Source organism: Phacochoerus africanus, chromosome 14, assembly GCF_016906955.1.
Source record: "Phacochoerus africanus isolate WHEZ1 chromosome 14, ROS_Pafr_v1, whole genome shotgun sequence".
NCBI classification, from domain to species: Eukaryota; Metazoa; Chordata; class Mammalia; order Artiodactyla; family Suidae; genus Phacochoerus; species Phacochoerus africanus.
Window position 1 is genome coordinate 15873083 of NC_062557.1, and position 25159 is coordinate 15898241.

A 25159-nucleotide genomic window follows, 5' to 3' on the forward strand; every position below is an offset into this window, starting at 1 on the left:
GGAAAAAATTACCAAAGCACAAAGAAAAAGAACACAGTTTGAGATGCATGAGAGAATATCACACAATCTAATGCAAAAACTAAAGTTCCAAAACACAGACGAAAATAGGACAGATCCCGTGTTGCCATGAGCTGTGGTGTAGGTCACAGACTCGGCTCAGATCTGGCGTTGCTGTAGCTGTGGTGTAGGCCAACAGCTATGAGACCCCTAGCCTGGGAACCTCCATATGCTGTGGGTGCAGCCCTAAAAAAGAAAGAAAGAAAGAAAGAAGGAAAGAAAACAGGACAGAAAGTACACTTTAAGGAATAACGGCTAAGGTTTTCTACAATTGATGAGACATCAACATACAGACTCAAGAAGATCATCAAAATACAAACAAGATAATAGAAAGAAAAACATACACCTAGGTATATCATAGTCAAATGGTAATAGCCAAGATAAAGAAGAAAACTTTTTTTTTTTTTGGTCTTTTTGCTATTTCTTTGGGCCGCTCCCACGGCATATGGAGGTTCCCAGGCTAGGGGTCCAATCGGAGCTGCAGCCACTGGCCCACACCAGAGCCACAGCAACGCGGGATCCGAGCCACGTCTGCAACCTACACCACAGCTCACAGCAACGCCGGATTGTTAACCCACTGAGCAAGGGCAGGGACCGAACCCGCAACCTCATGGTTCCTAGTCAGATTCGTTAACCACTGCGCCACGAAGGGAACTCCAAGAAAACTTTTTTAAGCAGCCAGATTAGATAAAATAAATAGGTTACATTTCATTCCAAAGAAAAAAGAATGACTGCTAACTTCTCAACAGAAACAAAAGATAACAGAATAACATCATTAAAGTGTTGAAAGGAAAGAACTGCCAATCTAGGATTTTATACCCAGGGGAAATATGCTTTTAAAATGAAGGTAAAATTAAGACATTTTAAAATGAAAACTGAGGTAATTCATTGCCACAGACTTACACCTCAAGAAATACAAAGGAAGTTCTATGGGGTGAAAAAAAATTATCACAGATAGAACACCATTTTACCAGAAGGAATGAAGAATCCTAGAAGAATGAAATACATGGGTCATTTTTAAAAAAAACATTTAAAAAATATCTTAAAGACTAATGACTACTTTGAGCAACAGAAATGTATTCTGGGTTATATACTACAGTGGAAGTAAGATATAAAACAACAAAGAGTAGGATACAAATAGAATTAAATATCCTAAAGTCTTTACATTGCTTGCAAAGTAGTAAAATAAAAATTCAAGTTAAACCATAAAAAGTTAAAGATGTATTTGGCAACCCCTTACATAGACTCTTGTTAAAAATCCAAAAAGGTATAGCTAAAAGGTCAAGAAAACAGAATTTAAAATATTTCATAAATTCCAAAGACAGAGAGCAAACAAAAAACAAAGAACACACAGAATGCAAAAGAAATAAAGAAGATGAGAGACTTAAACCAAGTCATATAAATAGTTATATAGTTGATGTAAATTAACTAAACACACCATTTAATAGAAAATCAGATTGGACTTAACAGCAACAACAAAACAAAACTACATTTACAAGAGATATACCTTAAATACAAAATCTAGATAGATCTAAGGCAAAAGTATTGGAAGCTCAACTAAACAGAACATTAACATATGGGAGCTAAAAAAAATCAGTGAAGTTTACTTAAAAATAAAGCAAACTTCTCTCATCAAGAGAAAATACACTTTGTTTTCTAGCATCCATTAGATAGTTACAAGATCTGATCAAAATACAGCCAAAACAACAACAACAACTACTCAACATTTTAAAGCAAGAGTTGGCAAACTTTTTCTCACAGGGTCAGATCGTAAATATTTCAGGAGTGTGCACTGTACAGGCACTATCATAAATGGGTGTGGCTATGTTTCAATAAAATCAGACTATGTAAAAAGTAAATAATGAGAATATGATAAATCAAAATTTATGGAATACAGCACAGCTATCTCATAAAAAATTCATAATATAAATAAGAAGAAAAATGAAAATAAAATCAGTAAATCCCAAAGTTGGACCTTTTAAAAAGCTAACATAGAACAGATAAGCCTCAGACAAGGTAAGAGACAGGAAGTATAAAAACATTCAGGAGTTCCCGTCGTGGCGCAGTTGTTAACGAATCCGACTGGGAACCACGAGGTTGCGGGTTCGGTCCCTGCCCTTGCTCAGTGGGTTAACAATCCGGCGTTGCAGTGAGCTGTGGTGTAGGTCGCAGACACGGCTCGGATTCCGAGTTGCTATGGCTCTGGTGTAGGCCGGTGGCTACAGCTCTGATTGGACCCCTAATCTGGGAACCTGCATATGCTGCGGGAGCGGCCCAAGAAAAAGCAAAAAGACAAAAAAAAAAAACCAAAAAACATTCAGTTATTAGGAGAAACTAATAAACTGAAATGAACACGGTATGTATAGCTTTACGTGAATAAATTTTAAAATCTCAATGAAATGGACACTCTCTAGGAAAATAATAAATTATCCACACTGCCTAAAGGACACCTAATTAGATCAATGACAATAAAATAGAAAATACTATCCAAAAACTACTGAAAAAAAAAAAGAAAAAAGAAAAAGCTCAGGTTGGCTTTTTTTTTTTTTTTTTTGCTATACCTACAACATGTGTAAGTTCCCTGGCTAGGGACTGAATCTACGCCACAGTAGTGACCTGTACCACAGCTGCGGCAACACAGATCCTTAACCTGCTGTGCCACACAGGAACTTCCTCATGCTGGCCATTTTTATGTCTGTGTTTTACTACACTTTAAAGGAATAAATAATTTATATGATACATAAAACACAGTAAAAGATGAAATGACGACAATTCATCTTACAAAGTTAGCATAACCCTAAAACAACTCTGAAAAAAGAAGATGAACATAGAGGTGAAAACGTGAGTGCGAGTATATGAGTCTATGTGATGAGAAGTGCTGTTAGTTTAATTACTGAACTGCTACAAATATCTGAAATTTAAATAAAACCAGTCAAATCAGATTTGTTTCAAAACGCAATTTCAGGGTTCTCACCACTTTTTTTCACTCTCCAGTGACATTCATTTTCAGAGCCCACTGTTCTCTACCGCCAAATACAAATCCTTCTTCTCTTTAATACAGCCACACTCTGTCACTTTCTCTAATGACTTTTCACCTCAAGTTCTATGACAGCCTATCTTAATTGGAAAGGATAAATGAATTTCATAAAGAGTAACTCAAATGACAAACACAAATTGGGCAAATTGATGGGCAAAGAACAAAAAGGCAAAGAGTAGTCAATAAAAATAAGACAGGTTTGGGTTTTATAACAAAAGATGTTGTAGCTCTATAATTAAATAAGCAAAATCATTTCTTCATATTAAACAGGACTGTATTTTCTAACCAAACTTGTTAGAATAGGGTACAGAAAAGGTAAAAGCCCTTGAAAAGCTTATGTTGTAATTTCATGGTTTATTAGTGAAATAAAACTTACTGTCCCTGGAAGGAAAATATATTTTTATAGTATAAATATATTTGCATGAATACTATTGTACATATTTATTTATAGTTTATTATGAACATTCAAGACTCAAAGGGCAATGAAGATTTTAATTAATTCCAATGCCCAACTGGGGGCACTGAGGGAGTGAGAGGGAATACCGGTAACAAATGCATCTATTCACAGATGAACTGATTTTTGCTCAGAAGGTGGTTAGAAAGAAATTAACTCAAACTCAAATATCAATCAGTACATTACCCTGTACTTAGTGATTAATGAATAAGCTCCGCTGGCAGAAACCAAATCATGATCTATAAAAATATAAAAGTAAAAGAATAAATTGGACTTCACCAGTATTAAAAACTTGGCTCTACAAAAGGCCCTGCTAAAGGGATAGAAAGACATGTTTGCAAAAACATTTGCAAACCACATATCTGAGAAGGGCTGGAATACATAAAGAACTCTCAAAACTTAACACACACAAACAAAAACAATCCGATTAGAAGATTGCCAAAAGACATGAAAAGATATTTCACCAAAGAAGACACACAGAAAGCAAATTAGCACATGAAAAGACCCTTAGAATCATTTAGCCACTAGGGAAATGCAAATTAAACCACCATGAGATACAAATACATATCCATCAAAATAATTAAAATTAAAATAGTGACAACACAAAATGCTGGCATGGATGAGGAGAAATTAGATTACTTACACATTGCTGGTGGGACTGTAAAATGGTACAGACACTCTGAAAAAGAGCTGGTACCTTCTTTAAAAACATGCAACTAAAATATGTCCTGGCAATTGTTCTCCTGGACATTTGCCCCAAAGAAATGAAAACACATGTTTACACAAAACCCTGTACATTTCCTCATATCACCAGCAATTCTACTCCTACATAGATTCCATAAAAAATCTGAAGACAGACTCAAACAGATACTTGTATGACAATGCTCAGAACAGCATTATTCAAAGAGAAATAACCCAAATGTCTATCAACAGATGAATGGATAAACAAAATGTGGCATATACATACAAAGGAATAGCATTCAGTCATTTAAAAAAATGAACTTCTGGAGTTCCCGTCGTGGCTAGTGGTTAACAAATCTGACTAGGAACCATGAGGTTGCACGTTCGACCCCTGGCCTAGCTCAGTGGGTTAAGGATCCAGCGTTGCCGTGAGCTGTGGTGTAGGTCGCAGACCAGGCTTGTATCTTGTATTGCTGTGGCTGTGGTGTAGGCTGGCAGCTATAGCTCCGACTAGATCCCTAGCATGGGAACCCCCATATGCCACAGGTGTGGGCCTGAAAAGACAAAAAAAAAAAAAAAAAAGAACTTCTGACACATCCTACAACAGGAATGAACCTTGAAAACATTAAGCTAAGTGAAATAAGCCATGTACAAATGGACAAAATAACATGATTACATGTATATGAAATATCTAGAAAAGGCAAATTTATAGGAACAAAAGTAGATTTGAGGTTACTGGGGCTCGAAAGAGGGAGAAATACGGAGTTACTGCTTAATGGGCACAGAGTTTGTGCTTGGGGTAATGAAAAACTGGGGCAAATAGTGGTGATGGTTGCACAACACGGTGAATGTATTTAATGCTAATAAATTGTACAATTAAAAATGGTGAACTTGTGTTATATATATTTTACCCCAATTGAAAAAAAAAAAACTTAAAAAAAATCAGTCCTTGTAATACCAATGCAGTGCCTAGCAAGAGACCATTTCAATAGTTATTGGCATAGGATCCCCACAGAAAACAAATCCTACCTGAAATGAGTTTATAAACAAACCTTAGAAAACACATTCCAAGAAGATCCACCATGAACAAATCACAAAACACAGGAATCTGTGCCCCAAGCATTAAAGGTAATACAGTGATGCAAGAAAACATAAAATCTAATACCTCCATTCTATTCCATTCTATCTCTAGCATGAAGTCTCCATCAAAGATAGACTCGGGTTGTTTGAAAATTTAGAAAGTATCTTTTGGACATAATGGCACTGTGTCCTACAGTGTATTAGACGGCTTCACAAAATGAAGAAGCAATCATGCTCTTGCCTCATTAATGCCCTGGTTTTCCCTGCTTCTGTCCTAGACACATCTAACCTATGTGCCTGTGTGACCACGTATTTATACTGAGTTTTAATACACTGAAATTCATACCCCACCAAAATCAATTATTCTTCTTATACTTAATTATTCAAATTTATTCTTCCTTAGAATTTCACCTAACTGAAACTGCTGTTTCCTGAATGGAAAGGAAATAAATTTATGTGTAAATCTGGAAGTGTGATATGTCTTTCCATTTGCCTAAGTCTTACACACTTCAATAAGGTTTCTTGTCAAATCTTTCCCTGAGGATTTGATGGCTGTTATCATTGTAAATGTAATTTTTTTTCTCATTTACATTTCTCATCTGTAAATACTGGTAGAGCGAAAAGTGCCAACCACCTTGCTAAATTACATTATTATTTCTAGTAAATAGTTACTGCATTCTCTGGGATTTTTACCTTAAAAATAAAAATGACACTGTCTTGCCTTTTCCAATATCTATACTAGTCATTTTATTTTCTTGTCTTTATTGTATACCAGTAGATCCTTCCAAACAATTTTGAAAAAGTGGTAATAGGAGAAATCTCTATCATGGTTCCATTTTAATGGAAATGGGCTGATCCATTTCTTTGTTTAGTATGATGCTGGCCGCTGGATTTGTCCAATACTCTTTATTATAGTTAAAGTATCACTTTTCTATTTTAATGATGTTTTAATGGCCAGTTTTATAAAATGCCTTTTTAGAATATAACGATATGATAATGCGGTTTAAAATTTTTTTCCTAAGTAAAAAACATATGTTGATTTTCTGACATAGAAACATCTTTGCATTCCTGGAACATCTACTTGTTGTAGTATGTTATCAAAAATTATTTATATTTACCTATAAGTTTTACTTCCTTTGCTCACTTTTCTTTCTAAATCTCTGCCTTCCTCACATTTATTTTTTTATTTTGGCAGGGGACAGGCTTAAATTATTTTTCTTTTCTCCCAATGGCTGTGCTATACTAAGGGTACTATATATATTTTTTGAGTTCTTGAATATCTGAACTTGACAGTATTTCCCCCACTCATATTTGAATGATGTTCACCAAAACAATGACATAATGATACCAAATAATAGTAATAGTTTTATATCAAAGATGCATATTGGAACTTTTACTATTTCTGTGCATGATTTCAAATAATAAAAACATTAAGAAAAAAAATAAATATTTGAGAAATCACAGAAACACACATCTTTTTCTTTATAACTCTTAATTTAAAAGAGCCACAGAGCTGTCTTTTCACAAGAAATGACTTCCAAGTACTACATACATCAGAAACAATTTTCACATCATAAATCTGAATTAAGCTATAAAATTCACATGCCCTTAGAGGGGAAAATTGCCTGAGAAAATTCATTTGTTATTTACTTGATATAAAATCTCTTTCTGAAGATATTTAAATAGTGGCCCACACAAAAGTTCACACCAATTGTTTAAAGGACAAATCAGAACAGCTGATTTCCTTTATTACAAATGCTCTTTAAACTAAAAACTAAACTGGCTTCCTAAAACAAAATGAATGATTATGCCATGAGAAAACTTACTTTACTAATGTTAAAAAAAAGCCATGTGCCAGTTAATATAAAGAATGAAATACCCATCCAGTTATTCATTAATGATTAAAGAAAAAAACTGCAATGATGAAAACATAAATGAAATCATCCTATAAACATTTCTTTTAATACCAAATTTATTCTTGCTTTAGAATTCTTGCCTTGGAGAACATTTAACAAAAACAAACAAACAAACAAAAACTGCTTCTCTACAAATTCTTGCCATACAGAATACAAATCACTATTTTTATAACCACTCTAACTTACAACCACTCTAAATTATAAACATTTTACATGAAACACCATGGAGAAGAATAAATACTAGAATAAGACCCCCTGAAATCATTGTTGACATAATTAAATACCTAGCAAATCAAATAATAAGCTTTAATACTACAGTAGAAATTGACATACATAGATTTAATAATATGATCACAACTAAAGCAGTAGTTATTCAAAAGTCTAGTATATAATAATCTGTAATTTTGCTAAAGCATACACTGGGTGCCTACCTCTAATAAGGACAGTATGTGGAAATGAATCACTTAGCTGATGCTCAGGGCAAAAAGACTACCCAGCTCAGCGTCTTAAGATGGCTCTAACTGCTTTCTACTTTTTATTTTATATGGATTAGCTGTTTGTGAAGTGATGGAAAATCTTACTGCTGGTATCAAAAGTAAACAGCGAAGGTGTCTAAGAAAACCATAGTTCTTGGCCAGAAAACAAAGTTGGATAAACTGTTTCTTTAAATATCAAATCTGGAGACTATGACATGTCTGAGTGTGTGGGTGTGTTGTGTGTGTGTGTGTGTGTGTGTGTATTCTTTCAAAAAGTGGACCAGTGAGATGACATCAACTATTATTTGTGGTCTGCCAAACCAAATCAATGTTTGGAGAGATGCAATAACTAAATGCAATATAGTTCTCTGAATGCAATTCTGGAACACAATGAGGACCTCAATGAAAAAACTAATGAAATCCAAATAAAAGTTCAAAGTTTAGTTAACAGCAATGTGTCAATGTTGGTTTCTTTGTTTTGACAAACGCACCACGGTAAACAGGGGAAATTAAGTAAAGGGTATATGGAAATTCTCTTTACTATCTTTATAACTTTTACATAAAACTAAAATTAACCTAAAATGAAAAGCTCATAAAAAAAATGAACTAGACACAGGAGGAAATAAAATTATATCAGTAAAAACCAAAAGAAATAGACACATTTAGAGTTACTAGATGTAGACTTTTAGATAAATATAGATATAACTCAGAGGGATTAGAGATAAGATTGAGAATATTACTGAATATGACTGACAAATATTACTGAACATTACTGACAAAGAAAAGAAAAAATAAAAGAAGCTAATGATGTCCACCCTGCAGACTGTTTGTAAGTTAAAACATGGAAATTAGTACCCATATAGCAGAGAAAACTGGACAGTACCCTGATGGGGTCATCAAAATCACTTATGAGTGACAGGTGGACATCGTGTGCCTCCAACTGTGATACCCCAGAAAGAAAGCAACATACATTTATGTAACTTTCAGACCACAGATACATAACTTCCATCTAATCATTTTTTTAAATATCCAACAAATGCAAAATTAGAAGCATTCTAGTTCTTTTAAAAGATAGAAACCTTTTATCTTCAACAATGTCAAAAAAGGCTGAGAAACTGTTTCACATTAAATGAGAGTAAAAAGACATAACAAGTAACATAATACTTTATTCTGGATTGGATCTTGCAAAGGAAGGTGGAAAAAACAATTATTGGTAAATTAAAAAAATTTGGAGAATGATGGTAGATTGGATAAAAGTATTGTATCAATGTTAAATTGCTTGAGATTGATAGCTATACTAAGGTTATATAAGGAATCTCCTTAAGAAACACCCGCTGAAATTTTAGGAATAAAAGGACATGATGCATTTACTCTTAAGTGATTTAAATCACTCTCAAGTGATTTAAAAAGCGGTGAGTTAGAGGGAGACGGTGTAGTGTAGTAAGAGGAAAGAGAGTCACACAGTGTGGGTGGGTGGGTGTGTGTGTGTGCGTGTGTGTAGAGAGAGAATGATAAAGCAAATGAATAGAAAAGTTCATGAATCTCTGGAAGAGTATGGAGTCCTTTGGAGTTACTGCAACTTTTCAGTAAGCTTTAAAATTATTTTCATTTTTTATTTATTATTTATGTTTTTTTGCCTTTTTCTAGGGCTGCTTCCTGAGGCATATGGAGGTTCCCAGACTAGGGGTCGAATCGGAGCTGTAGCCACCAGCCTACACCAGAGCCACAGCAACGCAGGATCCGAGCCGCATCTGCGACCTACAACCACAGCTCATGGCAACACTGGATTCTTAACCCATGAGCAAGGCCAGGGATCAAACCTGCAGCCTCATGGTTCCTAGTCGGATTCATTAACCACTGCACCATGACAGGAACTTCAAATTATTTTCATTTTTAAAAAAATTAATGAAGCAAACGGAAGTTCTAGAATTGTAATGTACAAAAATTAAGAACTGAATGCAGTTAAAAGCAGATTATACACCAATAAAGAGTGAATTAGTGAACTGTAAGACAGATTAAAAAGAAGGTACACAGCATAAAGCATATAGAGACAAAAGGGTAGAAGGAGGGTGTAAGAGACAAATTATATGCATGTGGTGTATCAGATGCATAACTGGAGTTCTAGAAAAAAAGGAGAAAGAAAACGGGAGAAAAAAGTTTGAAGACATAATGAACAACTTTCTAAAACTGATGAAAGCCTTAAGCCACAGATTCAATTAAACGCTACAAACATAAGTAAATAGAAGATAAATAAAGAGAGATAAAAAGAAAACCTTTCCCAGGCATGTCAATGTAAATCTAGGAAAAAAAGACAGACTGCCTTTAAAGAGCAAGCAATAAGGCTGACAGTTGACTTTTCACCAGAAATAATTCAAGAAGCCAGAAGACAATGAACAATATTTCAAAGTGCTGAAAGAAAATAACTGCCAATCTATAATTACAATCCCAGCAAAAATATCCCACAAAAATAAAGGCAAAATAAAGTCACTTTTAGAGAAATAAAAGCAAAGTAAATTTGCCACATAAAGATCTCAATTAAAGAAAATTAATTTTTTATGGCCACACCCATAGCATATGGACATTCCTAGGCCAGGGACTGAATCTGGGCTGTAGCTGCAACCCAAACAGCAACACGGGATCCTTTAACCCACTGCACCAGGCCAGGAGTCAAAACCACACCTCCATAGCAGCCTAAGCAGCTGCAGTTGGATTCTTTTTTTTTTTTTTTTTAATATTTTTTATCTGAGATACTTTCTGCTTTTTAATTTTTTTTTTATTTTTTATTTTTTTGTCTTTTTGCCATTTCTTGGGCCGCTCCCACAGCATATGGAGGTTCCCAGGCTAGGGGTTGAATCGGAGCTGTAGCTGCCAGCCTACACCAGAGCCACAGCAACGCAGGATCCGAGCCGCGTCTGCAACCTACACCACAGCTCACGGCAATGCCGGATCGTTAACCCACTGAGCAAGGGCAGGGACCGAACCCACAACCTCATGGTTCCTAGTTGGATTCGTTAACCACTGCGCCACGACGGGAACTCCTGCAGTTGGATTCTTAACCCACTGTACCACAGCAGAAACTCCATAAAGGAAATTATAAAGAGTGATCATGAACAAAAATTGATTACCCCATCTAGAAAGTAAAGGAAGCAAAAGGGGGAAAAAAATCAATAAAAAAGGACAAATATATGGATAAATCCAAGTAACAGTGACTACATAAAACAACAATAATAGTATCTATGGAGTTCAAATACATATAGGTGAAAAGATTTTAAGGCTCTTGCATTGTTCAAGAGGGTAAAAGTTTAACTGATATCAAACTTTTATTGATGTTTTAATCTTTAAGGTAACCACTGAAAGAATTATAAGAGTATACAGTCTCCAAATCAATAGGGAGAGATATGGAATATAAATATTTTTTCATAAATCTAAAATAAAGCAATAAAGGAGAAAGAAAAAAAGCAGAGGTCAGGACAAGTACAAAATACACAGGAATAAGGTATATTTAAACCCAAATATATCTGGTTGAATTAATGTACATGAACCAACATCTCCCATGAGGAAAAAAAGTCTAAACAAATATAAAAAGAAAATTCAACTATGTTATTAACCACATAGAAATGCTGAAATAAATCATATAGAAATGTTGAAAAATAAAAGAATGGAACAAATTATGTCTTATACTAATCAAAAGAAAGCTAGGATAGCTATACTAATATTACATAAAGTCAGCTTTTGAACAAAAGGAATTATTAAAAATAAAGACATTTCATTATAGTAAAACAATCAACTCACAAGGAAGATAAAGTAATATAAATTTCCATGTATCTAGTAAGACAGCTTCCAAATACATAAAAACACAAACTGTCAGAAACTAAAAGGAGAAATAGAATTCACATGGGTGAGATTTAATCACACCTTTCTCAGTAAATAATTTTAATAAATAAGTTAATATAAAATATTTAAGGACCACTATTAACAAAATCAACCTACACTACACCCAATAATTGCAGAATCCACATTATTCTGGTATACCCAGAACATTAGAGAAAATCGATCATATGCTGAGCTGTAAGACAAATCTCAATAAATATGAGAAGACTAAAATGATATGGGATAGATTCTCTGAGTTAAGCTAAATTAATAATATGATAATCAGGAAATTATCAACTGTTTGGAAATGAACAATTATACTTTAAAGAAGTATAGAAGAAATCATAAGGGGAGCTAAAAAAAATTTTGAAGAAAATGATAGTGGATATGCTACCAACGAAAAATGCATAAAAATTAGATAATTGAAAAGATTAAACGTACATAATAGCAACAAGAATATACCATATAGTGAAGAAAATTATACCCATTATCTTATAATAGCCTATAATGGAATATAATCTGCAAAAATACTGAATCATTGTGCCATATACCTGATATTAACACAACATTATATATCAACTATACTTGAATTAAATAATATAATACATATTGACAACCTATTAGAAGAAAACAAACATTTAGAATGTTAATCTTCAATATTTTCCCCTAAAAACATATATGGAGTTCCTGCTATGGCACAGTGGGTTAAAAATCCAACTGCAGTGGCTCAGATCACTGTGAAGGCACAGGTTTGATCCCCAGCCTAGTGCAGTAGGTTAAAGGTTAAAGCATCTGCTGCCTCAGCTGTGTAGTAAGTCACAGCTGTTGCTCGTATTCAATCCCTGGCCCAGTAACTTCCACAAGCCAGAGTGCGGCCATTAAAAAAAAAAAAGTGCATACATAGTTTGAATTGTTTTTCACCTTAAAAGCCTAAGAATTACACTCTTGTTTTTTTAAAAAAAATCTTTATTTTAATGACTGCAAAAATGTTTAATTTACATTTCACTTTCTATATAACCCTCTAAGGACAGTTCCTATTATTTTTACAATCTCATTTCCCTAAAGAGTGTCTAGGACTGAACTAATTTTACATGTTAATTCAAAATATAAATTTAAGTATACAAAGTCTTTAAGAAGAAGAGTACAGAAGCACTGGACGCTCTCATATGCTAGAAATAAATATTTTTCCTTCATAAACTTTTCCTTTACCTATTCCTGATAAATATTCAAGTGTTCCTTTTTTTTTTTTTTTGTCTTTTTTGCCTTCTAGGGCCGCTCCCGCGGCATATGGAGGTTCCCAGACGAGGGGTCTAATTGGAGCTATAGCCCCCAGCCTATGCCAGAGCCACAGCAACGCGGGATCCGAGCTGCATCTGCAACCTAAACCACAGCTCACGGCAACGCTGGATCCTTAACCCACTGAGCAAGGCCAGGGATCGAACCCACAACCTCATAGTTCTTAGTCGGATTTGTTAACCACTGCGCCACGACGGGAACTCCCAAGTGTTCCTCTTAATAAAGAGTTTGACAGCCTATAGGAATAACTTTATTTTTTTCTAAGTTAAAGAAGCTATTTAAAAGGTAAATATATCAAGTGTTGTAGCACTAATTCAGACCCCTAAGAGAACTTTCTTTTCTAAAATATCACACAAAATAAATGTAGCATAATCACTCACCACTTGATCTGTTCTTACGACTTGATTTCCCTCCAGTAAGAAGCATCTTGAGACTATTCCGAAACATGGTTGTACTCCTCTAGTACTCACAAAACTGTAGAAGAAAATGTGGGAAAACAGGTTAGAAAACTTGGTTTTCTATTCAAAATACTATTAAGCATTTTAAATGTGCTATAAGGAATACCTGCTCTGTTTAAATATGGAGTACTGAAAATTTTAGCTACATGATAAAAAACATTTATTTAAATAATTTCTTTCAATTAAACATTTAAGTATTTCCTTGAACATACACTGTAACAATTTACCCTAAGAGACAAAGGTAAATAGATATCATTGAGGGTACAGAGAAACAGAAAACAATTAGGTAGCTATAAATATAGTTTACCCTTTTGCCTTACTCTCCATTTCTTGGATGATTTTCCCGAATGCCCAATATACAAACCCAAAGTTTAAGATTCCAGAACTTATGGCAACTGCTTATTTTCCACTGGTCAAGCCAGAATTCCATCTCACAAGATTACCGATACAGATGAATCAGTACCTAACCTTTTTATGCCCCACTCCTATCAAAGGAAAAATCCTTCCAACTGTGCTTTGGATTATGTCCTCTCTCACCTTCTCAAGAACTTTTATCTAAAAATCATCTTCCTTTCTCTCTCCCACAGCTTTAATTTTTTTCTCTCTCCTGAATCTTCCTAGCCATAGCATAAACATGCTGGAATGTCCTAACTGAAACCAAGTAAGCCCCTCTCTTATTCCCACATGGTACAATTACTGCTCCTATGTCCTTGCTCTTCATAGCAAAATTTCCCAAGTGTCAGTACTTGGTACCTGCAGCAGACTGAACAGAGCAAATGTGAACTAGCCGTATCTCTATTAAAGAAACTGAATTTATCAAAACTCTTCCCAAAGAGTAAAGTACCAGACCAGATTATCTCACTGGTGAAGTGTACCAAACATTTAAGAAGTAACACCAATCTTATAAAAAATTCTTTAAGAAAATAGAAATAACACTTTCCAACACATTTTAAGAGGGCAACATGATTTTTTTTGTCTTTTTGTTTTTTAAGGGCTGCACCCTCAGCATATGGAGGTTCTCAGGCTGGGGGTCTAAGTGGAGCTGTTGCTGCCAGCCTATGCCAGAACCACAGCAACACTAGATCTGAGCCACGTCTGCGACCTACACCACAGCTCACAGCAACACCAGATCCTTAATCCATTGAGCGAGGCCGGGGACTGAACCTGCAACCTCTTGGTTCCTAGTCAGATTCGTTTCCACTGTGCCACGATGGCAACATGATCTTAATCTCAAAATCTAACAGAGATTACGAGAAAAGACAATTACAGACTACATACTTCATAAACACAGACTCAAAAATCCTTAATGAAAGACACTGAAAACTACAAAAGGTTGCTTTAAAAAGTATTAAAGAAGACCTAAATAAGCAGAGTTACAGGTGCACCTCAGAGATACTGAAGGTTTGGTTTCAGACCACTACTATAAAGCAAATATTACCTCAAAGTGAGTCACGCAAATTGTTTGGCTTCCCAGTGCATATGCAAGTTATGTTTACATTTCTAGTGTAGTCTATTAAGTGTGCAATAGCATTATGCCTGAGAAAACAATATACCGACCTTAATTTTAAAATACTTTAATGCTAAAAAATGCTAATCATCACCTGAGCCTTCAGCAAGTCATAGCAATAACATCAAAGATCACTGATGACACAGAGAAAATGAAACAGTGGTTACCAAAGGGAAGAGGCAAATTAGTATGAAATTAAGAGGTAGAAATCATAACATATAAAATAGATAAGCAAGAAGAACATACTGTATAGCGTAGGGAATTACAGCCATCATCTTGTACACCTGAAACTAAATTTTATTATGGTAAAACATAAATAATATAAAATTTACCATAATAACCACTTTAAGCGTGCAAATCAGTGGCATTAAGTACATTTACAATGTTGTGCAATCATCTTCACTTTCCCATTTCTGTAACTTTTTATCCTCCCAAACTTAGGAATTTCCTACCCATTAAACAACTTCCCATTCCCCTTTTTCCCGTCCCTGGTAACCTCTATTCTTCAACTCTGTGAACCTGCCTACTGTAAGTACTTCACGTAAGTGGAACCATACAACAGTTGTCCTTTTGCATCTGGCTTGTGAAACTAATATTGTAAATAAATTACACCTCAATAAAAAAGATCATTATCACAGACCAACATAACCAATATAAAAAAATGAAAAAGTTTAAAATAATGAGAATTACCAAAATGTGACACAGAGACACGGGGTGAGCAAATGCTTTTGGCAAAATGGAGCAAACAGACTTGCTGGACTCAGGGCTGCCACAAATCTTCAAGTTGTAAAAAACACAGTATCTGCAAAGCACTATAAAGTGAAGCATAATGAAATAAGATACGCCCATATATCATGTTCACAGGAGGGAAGGTTTAATATTGCTAAAATGTCAATTCTCCCTATATTATTCAGAGACAAATAATCTCAATCATATTCCAGCAGGCACTTTTCTGTGTGGTGGAAACTGAGAAGCTGATTCTAAAATCGTATGTTTACTGTGAAGGGTCTAGAAACCCAAAGCAATCTTGGAAACTAACAAAAAACTGAAATATTTATAAGACCTGAATTTAAGACTTAAATAAAGCTCCAATAATCATGACTGCATGGTACTGGCATAAGTATCATCAAGTAGATGAATGGAACAGAATAGAAAGTTCAGAAAAAGATCTATCCTTACATAGCCATTCATTTCAGTGAAGTCATTAATGGGTGAAAGAAAGAATTTTCAACAATGGTAGTGGGACAAATAGATGTCCATTTTTAAAAAATTAACCTTGATCTGTTTCCCACTATACATGAAAATTAATACAAAATAAATCAAACATCAAGCATCATATGAACACTAAAAATCATAAAGCTTTTAGAAGAAAACACAGAATATCTTCGTTACTTAGAGACAGACAAAGGATTCTTAGACACAGAAAGTAATAACCATAAAGCTTCATTAAAATTTTAAAAAACGTGCTCATGAGAAATAACATTAAGGAATGAATAGACAAGTCACAAGCTGGGAGAAATTATGCACTAAACATATCTAACACAGATATGCATCCAAGATATATAAAGAACACCTACAACTCAATAAAAAAAATCCAATTTTTTAAAAGATAAAAGATTGAATAGACATTTTTAAAAAAGACATACCTTCTTTTTTTAAACAATCAAAGAACTCAACCATTTGTCATTGGGTAAATATAAACTACAATAAGCTACCACTATATTCTCACCAGCAGAGCTACTTTTTTTTAAGCCTACAACATCAAGTAGTCCAGGATAGAGAGCAACTAAAATTCTCTCTTTTTTTTTTTGTCGACAACATCAAGTATTGACCAGGATGGAGAGCAACTAAAATTCTCTTTTTTTTTTTTTTTGTCTTTTTTGGGCCACACCCACAGCACATGGATCCTTAACCCACTGAGCCAGGCCAGGGATCAAACCCACATCTTCATGGCTACTAGTAGGGTTCAATACCCCTGAGCCACAATGGGAACTCCTAAATTCTTAATACATTGTTTTTGGAGTGTAATAATACAATTGCTTTGGAGAGTTTATTATGAAACTAAGCATATACCTAACATATGACTCTACCCCTTACATAATTACCCAAGACAAATGAAAACATGTGCTTAAAAAGACTAGTACAACAATTCTCACAGAAGCTTTATTCATAACAGTCAAAAACTAGCACAGGTGCGCATCAGTAGGAAAATGGGTAAACTGTAGGATTTTCTTACTGTGGAAAACTACTCAGCAATAAAAAGGTATGAAATATTCATATATTCAACAACACAGAAAAATCTCAAAATATGTTGTACAAAAGAACATTACATAAAAATGTATGCAGTAATCTATGCCAGGAGAAAAATCAGAATAAAGACTGTCTCTTAGGGGTAGGTAAAGACATGAGTAAACTTTCCAGTATGATGGTGATATTCTCTATCTAGAGGGCGCTTGGGATACACATATGTATGCATTTGTCAAAACTCAGCAAATATTCACACCAGATTTATAAAAATTTTACTTCAAAAGAAAAAGAAAATAATTGAACTGAAGGATATTCCTGCTTAAATATTTAAAGGAAAGCATTCTGATATATCTAATTACTTTGAAATGCATTAAAATAGAAGACAAACTGATGGGTGGATAGAGGGAAAGGAAGGCACACATGTAACAAAGCAATTATAGCAAAATATTAACAGAAGATTCTAAGTAGCTGGTATACATGTTTTAAATGTAAAACTACGTTAAATATTCGACATGTTTGAAATTTTTTATGTGAAGTTAAAAACACACTCCCAAAAAAGAAACTCTAGGCCCAGATGGTTTCGACAATTTAAAAAAGAAATAATATCAATCTTACACAAATTGTTCCAGAGAGTAGAAAAATAGGGAGCATTTCCAAATGTGTTTTCTGAAGACAGCATAAGCTTGATAACAAAAGACAACAAGGTTGTTATAAGAAAGAAATATTACAGACCTCTCTTTTGCCATAGACACAAGAATTCTAAATAAAATAATATAAAACCAAATCTACCAATATATAGATCTGGATCAAATGGGGGTTTAATCCAGAAAGGCAAAAATGATTTAACACAAGAAAAATCAATAAAATGTACCAGAGAACACGATAAAGAAATCATATTATCAATGGATGAAGCAAAAGCAATAGATAAAATTCAACACTCATGATTAAAAATATAACGTACAAAACTAGAAATAAGAGAGTTCTTTCATCTATCAAAGTGTATCTTTTTAAAAGCCTATATACCAAACACCTTACTTAACGGTGAATGATTGCAAATACTACCAAGACTGAAGAATGCCACCGTTTATCACTACTTGCACTTAACATGGTCCTGGGCGTCTTAGCTGGTACAAAAAGGTAAGAATGTTAAATAGAAAGTATAAAGAATAAGAAGAAAGAAATAAAAATGCCACTTTCACAAACAGTATGATTAGTTAGAAAACATAAAAGAATTTATAAACCATTAATTTAGATAGAATGTAAAACAAAGATTTAAGGTGAATATCAAAAAATAACTTATCCTTTTTATCAGTTAAGATAAATATGGTGAATAATCCTTAAAATATTTCAAGCATTTATGAAATATTCCTTTTATATATTCATCTTGAGAACATTTTTAGGGTTATTCCCCCACCCACCAATGTTTCTTGAAGAGACTATCTGAGAAGTAGAAATTCTAAGCTGGCTAAGCCCTTAATTCACTAATCTTTGAAAGACTTGAAAAAACTGTATTACGTGTAGGAAATGTTTTAAAAACATACTTCATGCTTTAAAATACACCATGAAATTAAATAGTAAATTTAAATTCAATTTGTATTTTCTTAGAAGACAATGAACAACTATTTTCTTTTTTTTTTTTTTTGTCTTTTTGTCTTTTTTGTTGTTGTTGTTGTTGTTGCTATTTCTTGGGCGGCTCCCGCGGCATATGGAGGTTCCCAGGCTAGGGGTTGAATTGGAGCTGTAGCCACCGGCCTACGCCAGAGCCACAGCAACGCGGGATCCGAGCCGCATCTGCAACCTACACCACAGCTCACAGCAACGCCGGATCGTTAACCCCCTGAGCAAGGGCAGGGACCGAACCCGCAACCTCATGGTTCCTAGTCGGATTCGTTAACCACTGCGCCACGACGGGTACTCCACAACTATTTTCTTATACATCAGATTCTCTGTGTGTATACAAGTGAGAAAAATACATATTACGAAAATATTGTACATATATGGATCACATTTATTCTTCGCTGAAACCTCAAGTCAAGTGATAGTCACTTCATTTTAAAGAAAAGGAATCTGAATTAAAGAGAAACAGCATGTTCAGATATACAGCTAATAAATGCTTAAGGCCATATTTGAACCCATGCTTAGTGAAAGGTAGAGAAATTTTAGGCAAATTCATATTTTTATCTGAGGAAAAACCAAGAAAATTCTAGTCATACTTCAAACATCTGCCTAACTTAGACCTTACTACTATATATGTACAGCTCTTCAAAAATTCAAAAGGAAAAAAAATGCATAGGCACAGATTATTTAGAAGAAAAATTATTATTTAAAATTTATGAAGACTAGGAGTGAAAAATAAAACTTTGATATCTAAAAGCAAAACCAAGATAACATTCTAAAGTTAATTTAAGTAGAAAAAAAATGATGATATGTGAAATAAATTAATTATAATGATAATCACTTTTTGAAGTACAGAGGTGTTTTGTTTTGTTTTGTCTTTGCTAGTCCTAAAACATTTTATAAAAATTAACTAAAATGTATAAAGAATGAAATGGAACATAAAATACCTATTTAAGTCTAATTATCCATCTCATAGTTACATTCTGATAAAATGACTTTCTTATTCAAGTTAACACACGACTAGAAAACTTATTGTAATAAAACATTAATATAGAAACTCCAAAAAGTTGAAGCTAAGTGGGAAACGACAGTTTGATCTAAATGGATTTATGACAGTAATATATGGCTAAATTTCATCCTACTTTTCCAAATTTTTTTATAATGTTAACTCTCTAGGAGAAATTGTCAAATAAATTCCTGGCAAGTGAATCTCTGGCAAGAAAAGACAACAAACAACATTCACAGACCCCCAAATCATTTCTAATCATCTTATACTTAACAGATTCAAATCTTATGTTATCTACATGGCACCTAAGCTTTTACGTCTGTGACATCGGCCTAAACATTCAGGATGAGTATCAGCTGTGATCCGCACCAAAGCTGGAGACAATATCCTATCTCAGCATCTTCTTGCAGTATTTAATTAGGGAACGATCAATTTTCACTTTCAACATTCATCCATCCTGCACACTTTAAGCCGTTTTCTTACTTTGTTATTAAAAAAGAGAATACAATATCCCACTTTCATTTAAATACTTATGTAATCAAATTAACTATTAAGCACTTCTATACTACTCAGGCTGAATAATCACAGTATTCCCTTTAACTTTTCCATATCAGACATTTCCCATTCAATTAGACAGCTTTTTTTAAAAAAATCTGTGCTTCTATATCTTTTTCCACTTTCAGTGTTTGTATTATTTTTATTCTTGTTTCTGGTTTTATGGTGGATTGGCTTATTCTTATTTTTTCATTGTTTTCCCATTCTAGAAATAAGTTTCTTGACATCAGAACTATGCCTATTAGATAAATTATACTATTAACATGCTTTTAAAGTTCTATAGGTCTGAAGAAATTGTTATATTAAGACAATAAAAATAAAGAAAAGTAACAAATTTAGATATTGTTGGAGTTCACACTGTGGTGCAGTGGGTTAAGGATCCAGTGTTGCCACAACTGTAGCATAGGTTGCAGCTGCGGCTCTGATCAATTCCTGGCCTGGAAACTTCTACATGCTGCAGGTGTCACCAAAAAAAAAAAAAAAAAAGATAATGTCTGTAGAACTCTACTTACAAAAACAAGAATATACAGTGATTCAAATGATGAATTAAATATTATCTTTAATACCCAGGAAATCAACAAAATCTACGACTCTCTCCACATTATTAATTTGGATATTGCCTTAGGAGTCCCTTTGAAAACAAACCTGTTGGTACAACTAGGAAAAGGAGACACAGATCTTAAAAGTAAATGCCACTCAGTTTTGAGCATTTATTACCTTTCCCTTCAGAGAAATTTTTGTATGAGAAAAAAACACACCCATACCTATGTTTACTAAACACTTCAAAGAAAAAATTTAAACACTACAGGAAAGGATGCAGTGGTTAATGAGGCAGACATGATGGAAATGTTGAGAAAAAATAATAATATCATTTTATAATATATGGTTTTAATAGAAGATGCTAAGCAGTTAAATACATATCCTTGATTTTAAAAAAGCACATATTTTAAAAATATCTAAAAGATAGCATATTCCTTAAACAGAAAACATAAAACATGACAAAAGAATGAAATGAATGACTATATAGTTGTTTAGTATTTATTTAGTATGTGTTTATTTCCCCAGACTGCAAAAACAGAGTCACTACTGAAAACGTAGCACCCGACACAGAAGCTAGTACATAAGTGGTATTTAGTAAATATTTGCTGAAGGCATGAGAGGTTCCAAAAGATGGACTCATGAATAATCTCAGAGAGAAACAGAAACAGATCTCAAAAAAGTGTGTGCGTAAATATAACGAAATGACAATGACAAATGCAATAATGCGAACCATGAGAATACTAGGTAGAAAGATGTACTAGCATGAACTGGGGCTTTTGAAAAAGGTTAAAACTCTACATTAAAAAAAAAGATAGACAATGACAGAACAAGATTAATACAAGAAAGAAGAATCATTTGTCCACTAACAGGAGATCACAAGTTTTTCCATTTCTGAATGGCATGTTGAATGACCAATATGTTATTAAGAATGGCTTTCCATTAATGTTGACCATGAGGTAAACTGCTAGATGTCTCAGATACATTCCATTAAATAACTCTGGAAGCACCTACAATTAATCAAACATAAGAAAAGATGAAAATATAGGTATGGAAGACTAAGGGAAATCTAGAGTACCCATTATTATGCACAATAATCATAAGATATCTGCTCATATCAGAACTTTTTTTGAACAAGTTTTATCCAGAAAAGTCTTTGGACTGAACAAAATTACCTGAGCTCTGTCCATAGAAAAACTCTGCTAACTCTCCTAACAGATAAATTCTGAACTGCACTGAAGAGCTTCAAAGAATGCAATCTCATTCAAGATTTGAAGGCATAGAAAGGAATGCAGGGCAATTAATTTCTCAAGAAAGGAGAGGAAATTCATAATGGGCTCCAAAGCCAGCTTTGCATATAGTACAAATACTACTTAACATACAAATCCAGAGTGCCCGTTGTGGCTCAGTGGTTAAAGAATCCAACTAAGAACCATGCGGTTGAGGGTTCAATCCCTGGCCTCATTCAGTGGGTTAAGGATCTGGCGTTGCCATGGGCTGTGGTGTAGGTTGCAGATGTGGCTCAGATCCTGCATTGCTGTGGCTGTGGTGTAGGCCAGCGGTCTCAGCTCCGATTAGACCCCTAGCCTGGGAACCTCCATATGTGCGGGTGCAGCCATAGAAAAGACAAAAGAAAAAAAATTAACTTACAAATCCCTTTTTTTACAAAACTTATAAACACAGGTCATATCCCACCTTCCCCTTTTCACCCATTCAAAGCTCCTTTGGACAGCACCAACACTGCACTGGAACACCTGGTGGCCAGTGTTTAGAGCCAGCTGACAAAATGTCTCTTTGCCTCAACACATCCCTCAGCCTTTCTCCCCATTAGGCTAAGTTGCCTAACTTCTAAATTTCAACTGAATCAAATATTTTATCACATGTAGTCTGTCCAGATAGAATTACAACTGAATAAATTCTCAATCCATCCCATCCCTATCATCATGGGTCAAGGATTACTATGTCCCCAATTTGCTACTCTGACCCAACTCCAGCTGCCAAGACCCCTGCACCCCTGCAAGCCCCTATGGGCTACACTACCTAGGAAACAATGTAAGCTAGCTAGACAAAATAGCAGAATTTAGAAAAGGTGTTGAAAAAATTGCTTTATTGCAACACAATATGTGTTCACTGTAAAAGATGGAAAAGAAATAAGGAGAAAATAGAAATATATTGGAAATATTTAGAAATACTTCTAAAAGAATGATTCAGCACTGTATTAAGTTATCACTATTACATCCTCCTCTCTTATTGTTTTGCCCAAAGTATTACATCATCATTCAAGAAGATAAGAGTCACCAGCTTTGCAGTCTTTTTTAAGCTTTCATAAAACACATTTGACAATACAGCAATTTTTACTCTCCACCTAAAATGTCAAAGAGAAAATACTGCCAAAGAAAGATGTTTCACCATTATTAAATAAAAAGATGAATATAAAACAAGAGACGGCGGGACTCTGGACTCTCATAATGAAGGAGAAATTGATCATATTAGGGAAATTTCAGACTATGAGTCTTCAGGTCACCATATCATAGAAGAATCTCATACTTAAGAATTGATGAGTGAATCCTAGAAATGCAAAGTTGGCTCAATATACTGAAAAATTAATCAATGTAATAAATCATATTAATAAAAGACAAAAACTCTAAAAATCATCCCAATAGAAACAGAAAAAAAACTGACAAAAGCCATCATGTTTCATAATAAAAACACTCGGCAAACTAGGAAGAGAAGCAAACATCCTCGACCTGATAAAGACCATCTATGGAAAACCTCAGCTAACATCACACCAAAAGTAAAACTTAGAGAACAGGAGTTCCCATGCGGCTCATCAGGTTAAGGACCTGGCATTGTCACTGTAATGGCTCAGGTCACTGCTGTGGTGTGGGTTCGATACCTGGCCTGGGAATTTCTACGTGATGCAGGCACAGAAAAAAAAATTGAAAATAATTCCATTTATAGTAGCATCAAAAATAATTTTTGAAAACCTAGGAATCAATTCGCAAGAGAGTACAAAGGTTCTACACCAAAAACTATAAAACATCATTAAAAGAAATTACAGAAGAACTAATTAAATGGACAGACATCCCATGGTCATGGAATAGAAAATTTAAGATGGCAATACTCAATTGTTCTATAGGCTCAATACATTACCTAACAAAATTCCCAGCTACCTTCTTTGCAGAAATTGAGACCCTGACTCTAGAATTCATATGAAAATACAGGGCACAATCTTGAAAAATAACAAAGTCAAAAAAGGAACCCCCCCCCCCGAAGCTATCCACATTCTCATCTCTGGAATTTGTGAATATGTAGGTTTGATTAAATTAAGGACTTAGGGAGATTGTCCTAGATTTTATCCGGGTAGGTGCAGTGTAATCACAAGGATCCTTAAAACAGAAAAAGGCTGAAAAGTCGGAGGAGAAGCAGTGACAGAAGCAGGTCAAAGTAATGCAGCTGGAAACCAAGAAATTTAGGTTGTTTTTAGACATTAGAAAAAGCAGGAAATGGATTCCCTCCTCGTGCCTCCAGAAGGAGCACAGCTATTCAAAAACCTTCGTTTTAGCCCTATAAAAGACCCATTCCAAACTTCTGACTTCTAGAACTGGGGGGAATGTAAACCAATGTATTTGTGTTATTTTAAGTCAACTGAACTTGTGATTTGTTACAGCAGCCATAGGCAATGAATACAATCACAACAGTAGCCAATATGTAGAACACAGTTACTATCACCATGTAACCAACTCTTTAACGCCCATTTAAGCATGTAGAGTTGCCACACTTTGAACGTGATTGTGCAAATGCTGTGTTAAGAACTGTTTACAGTACTACTCTACTTCTACTACTCTATGTATCTTTACACATACATATATATATATATTGTTTGTTTTTGCTTTTTAGGGCTGCACCCGCAGCATATGGAAGTTCCCAGGCTAGGGTTCAAATCAGAGCTGCACAGCCACAGCAAGGTGGGGTCCGAGCCACATCTGTGACCTATACCACAGCTCACGGCAATGCTGGATCCTTAACCCATTGAGCGAGACCAGGGATCGAAGCTCTGTCCTCATGGATACCAGTTGGATTCATTACCACTGAACCACAACAGGAACACCCATATCTTTTTATGTTTAAGAGCAAAGTTTTCAGTTCTCAGTAAAAACACATGGGTTTTTTTTGGCACCAGTTTAAAGTAATTCTCTACTTTTTACAGCAAGTTAACTTCACATCACTTAGCTCAACAAACTGAAGAACAATGAACAATACTCTCAGTTGTGACTAAAATAAATGTCACACATTCACCAAAACTATACGCCGTACCTAAAAAGTTCACAGGACACCGAAGTCTAATATCACATAAGAACAGCA

The 25159-nt window shown here is 34.5% G+C and overlaps 1 protein-coding gene across 1 annotated transcript in view; it reads right to left on the bottom strand.

The window, feature by feature from the left end:
* TANC2 (tetratricopeptide repeat, ankyrin repeat and coiled-coil containing 2) overlaps positions 1 to 25159 on the bottom strand; it is a 361658-nt gene that overhangs the window by 297754 nt on the left and 38745 nt on the right. Inside the window, 1 exon segment of the mRNA XM_047758672.1 lies at positions 13248 to 13341. Coding sequence (XP_047614628.1) covers positions 13248 to 13314 — 67 coding nt within the window. The 5' untranslated portion in view covers positions 13315 to 13341.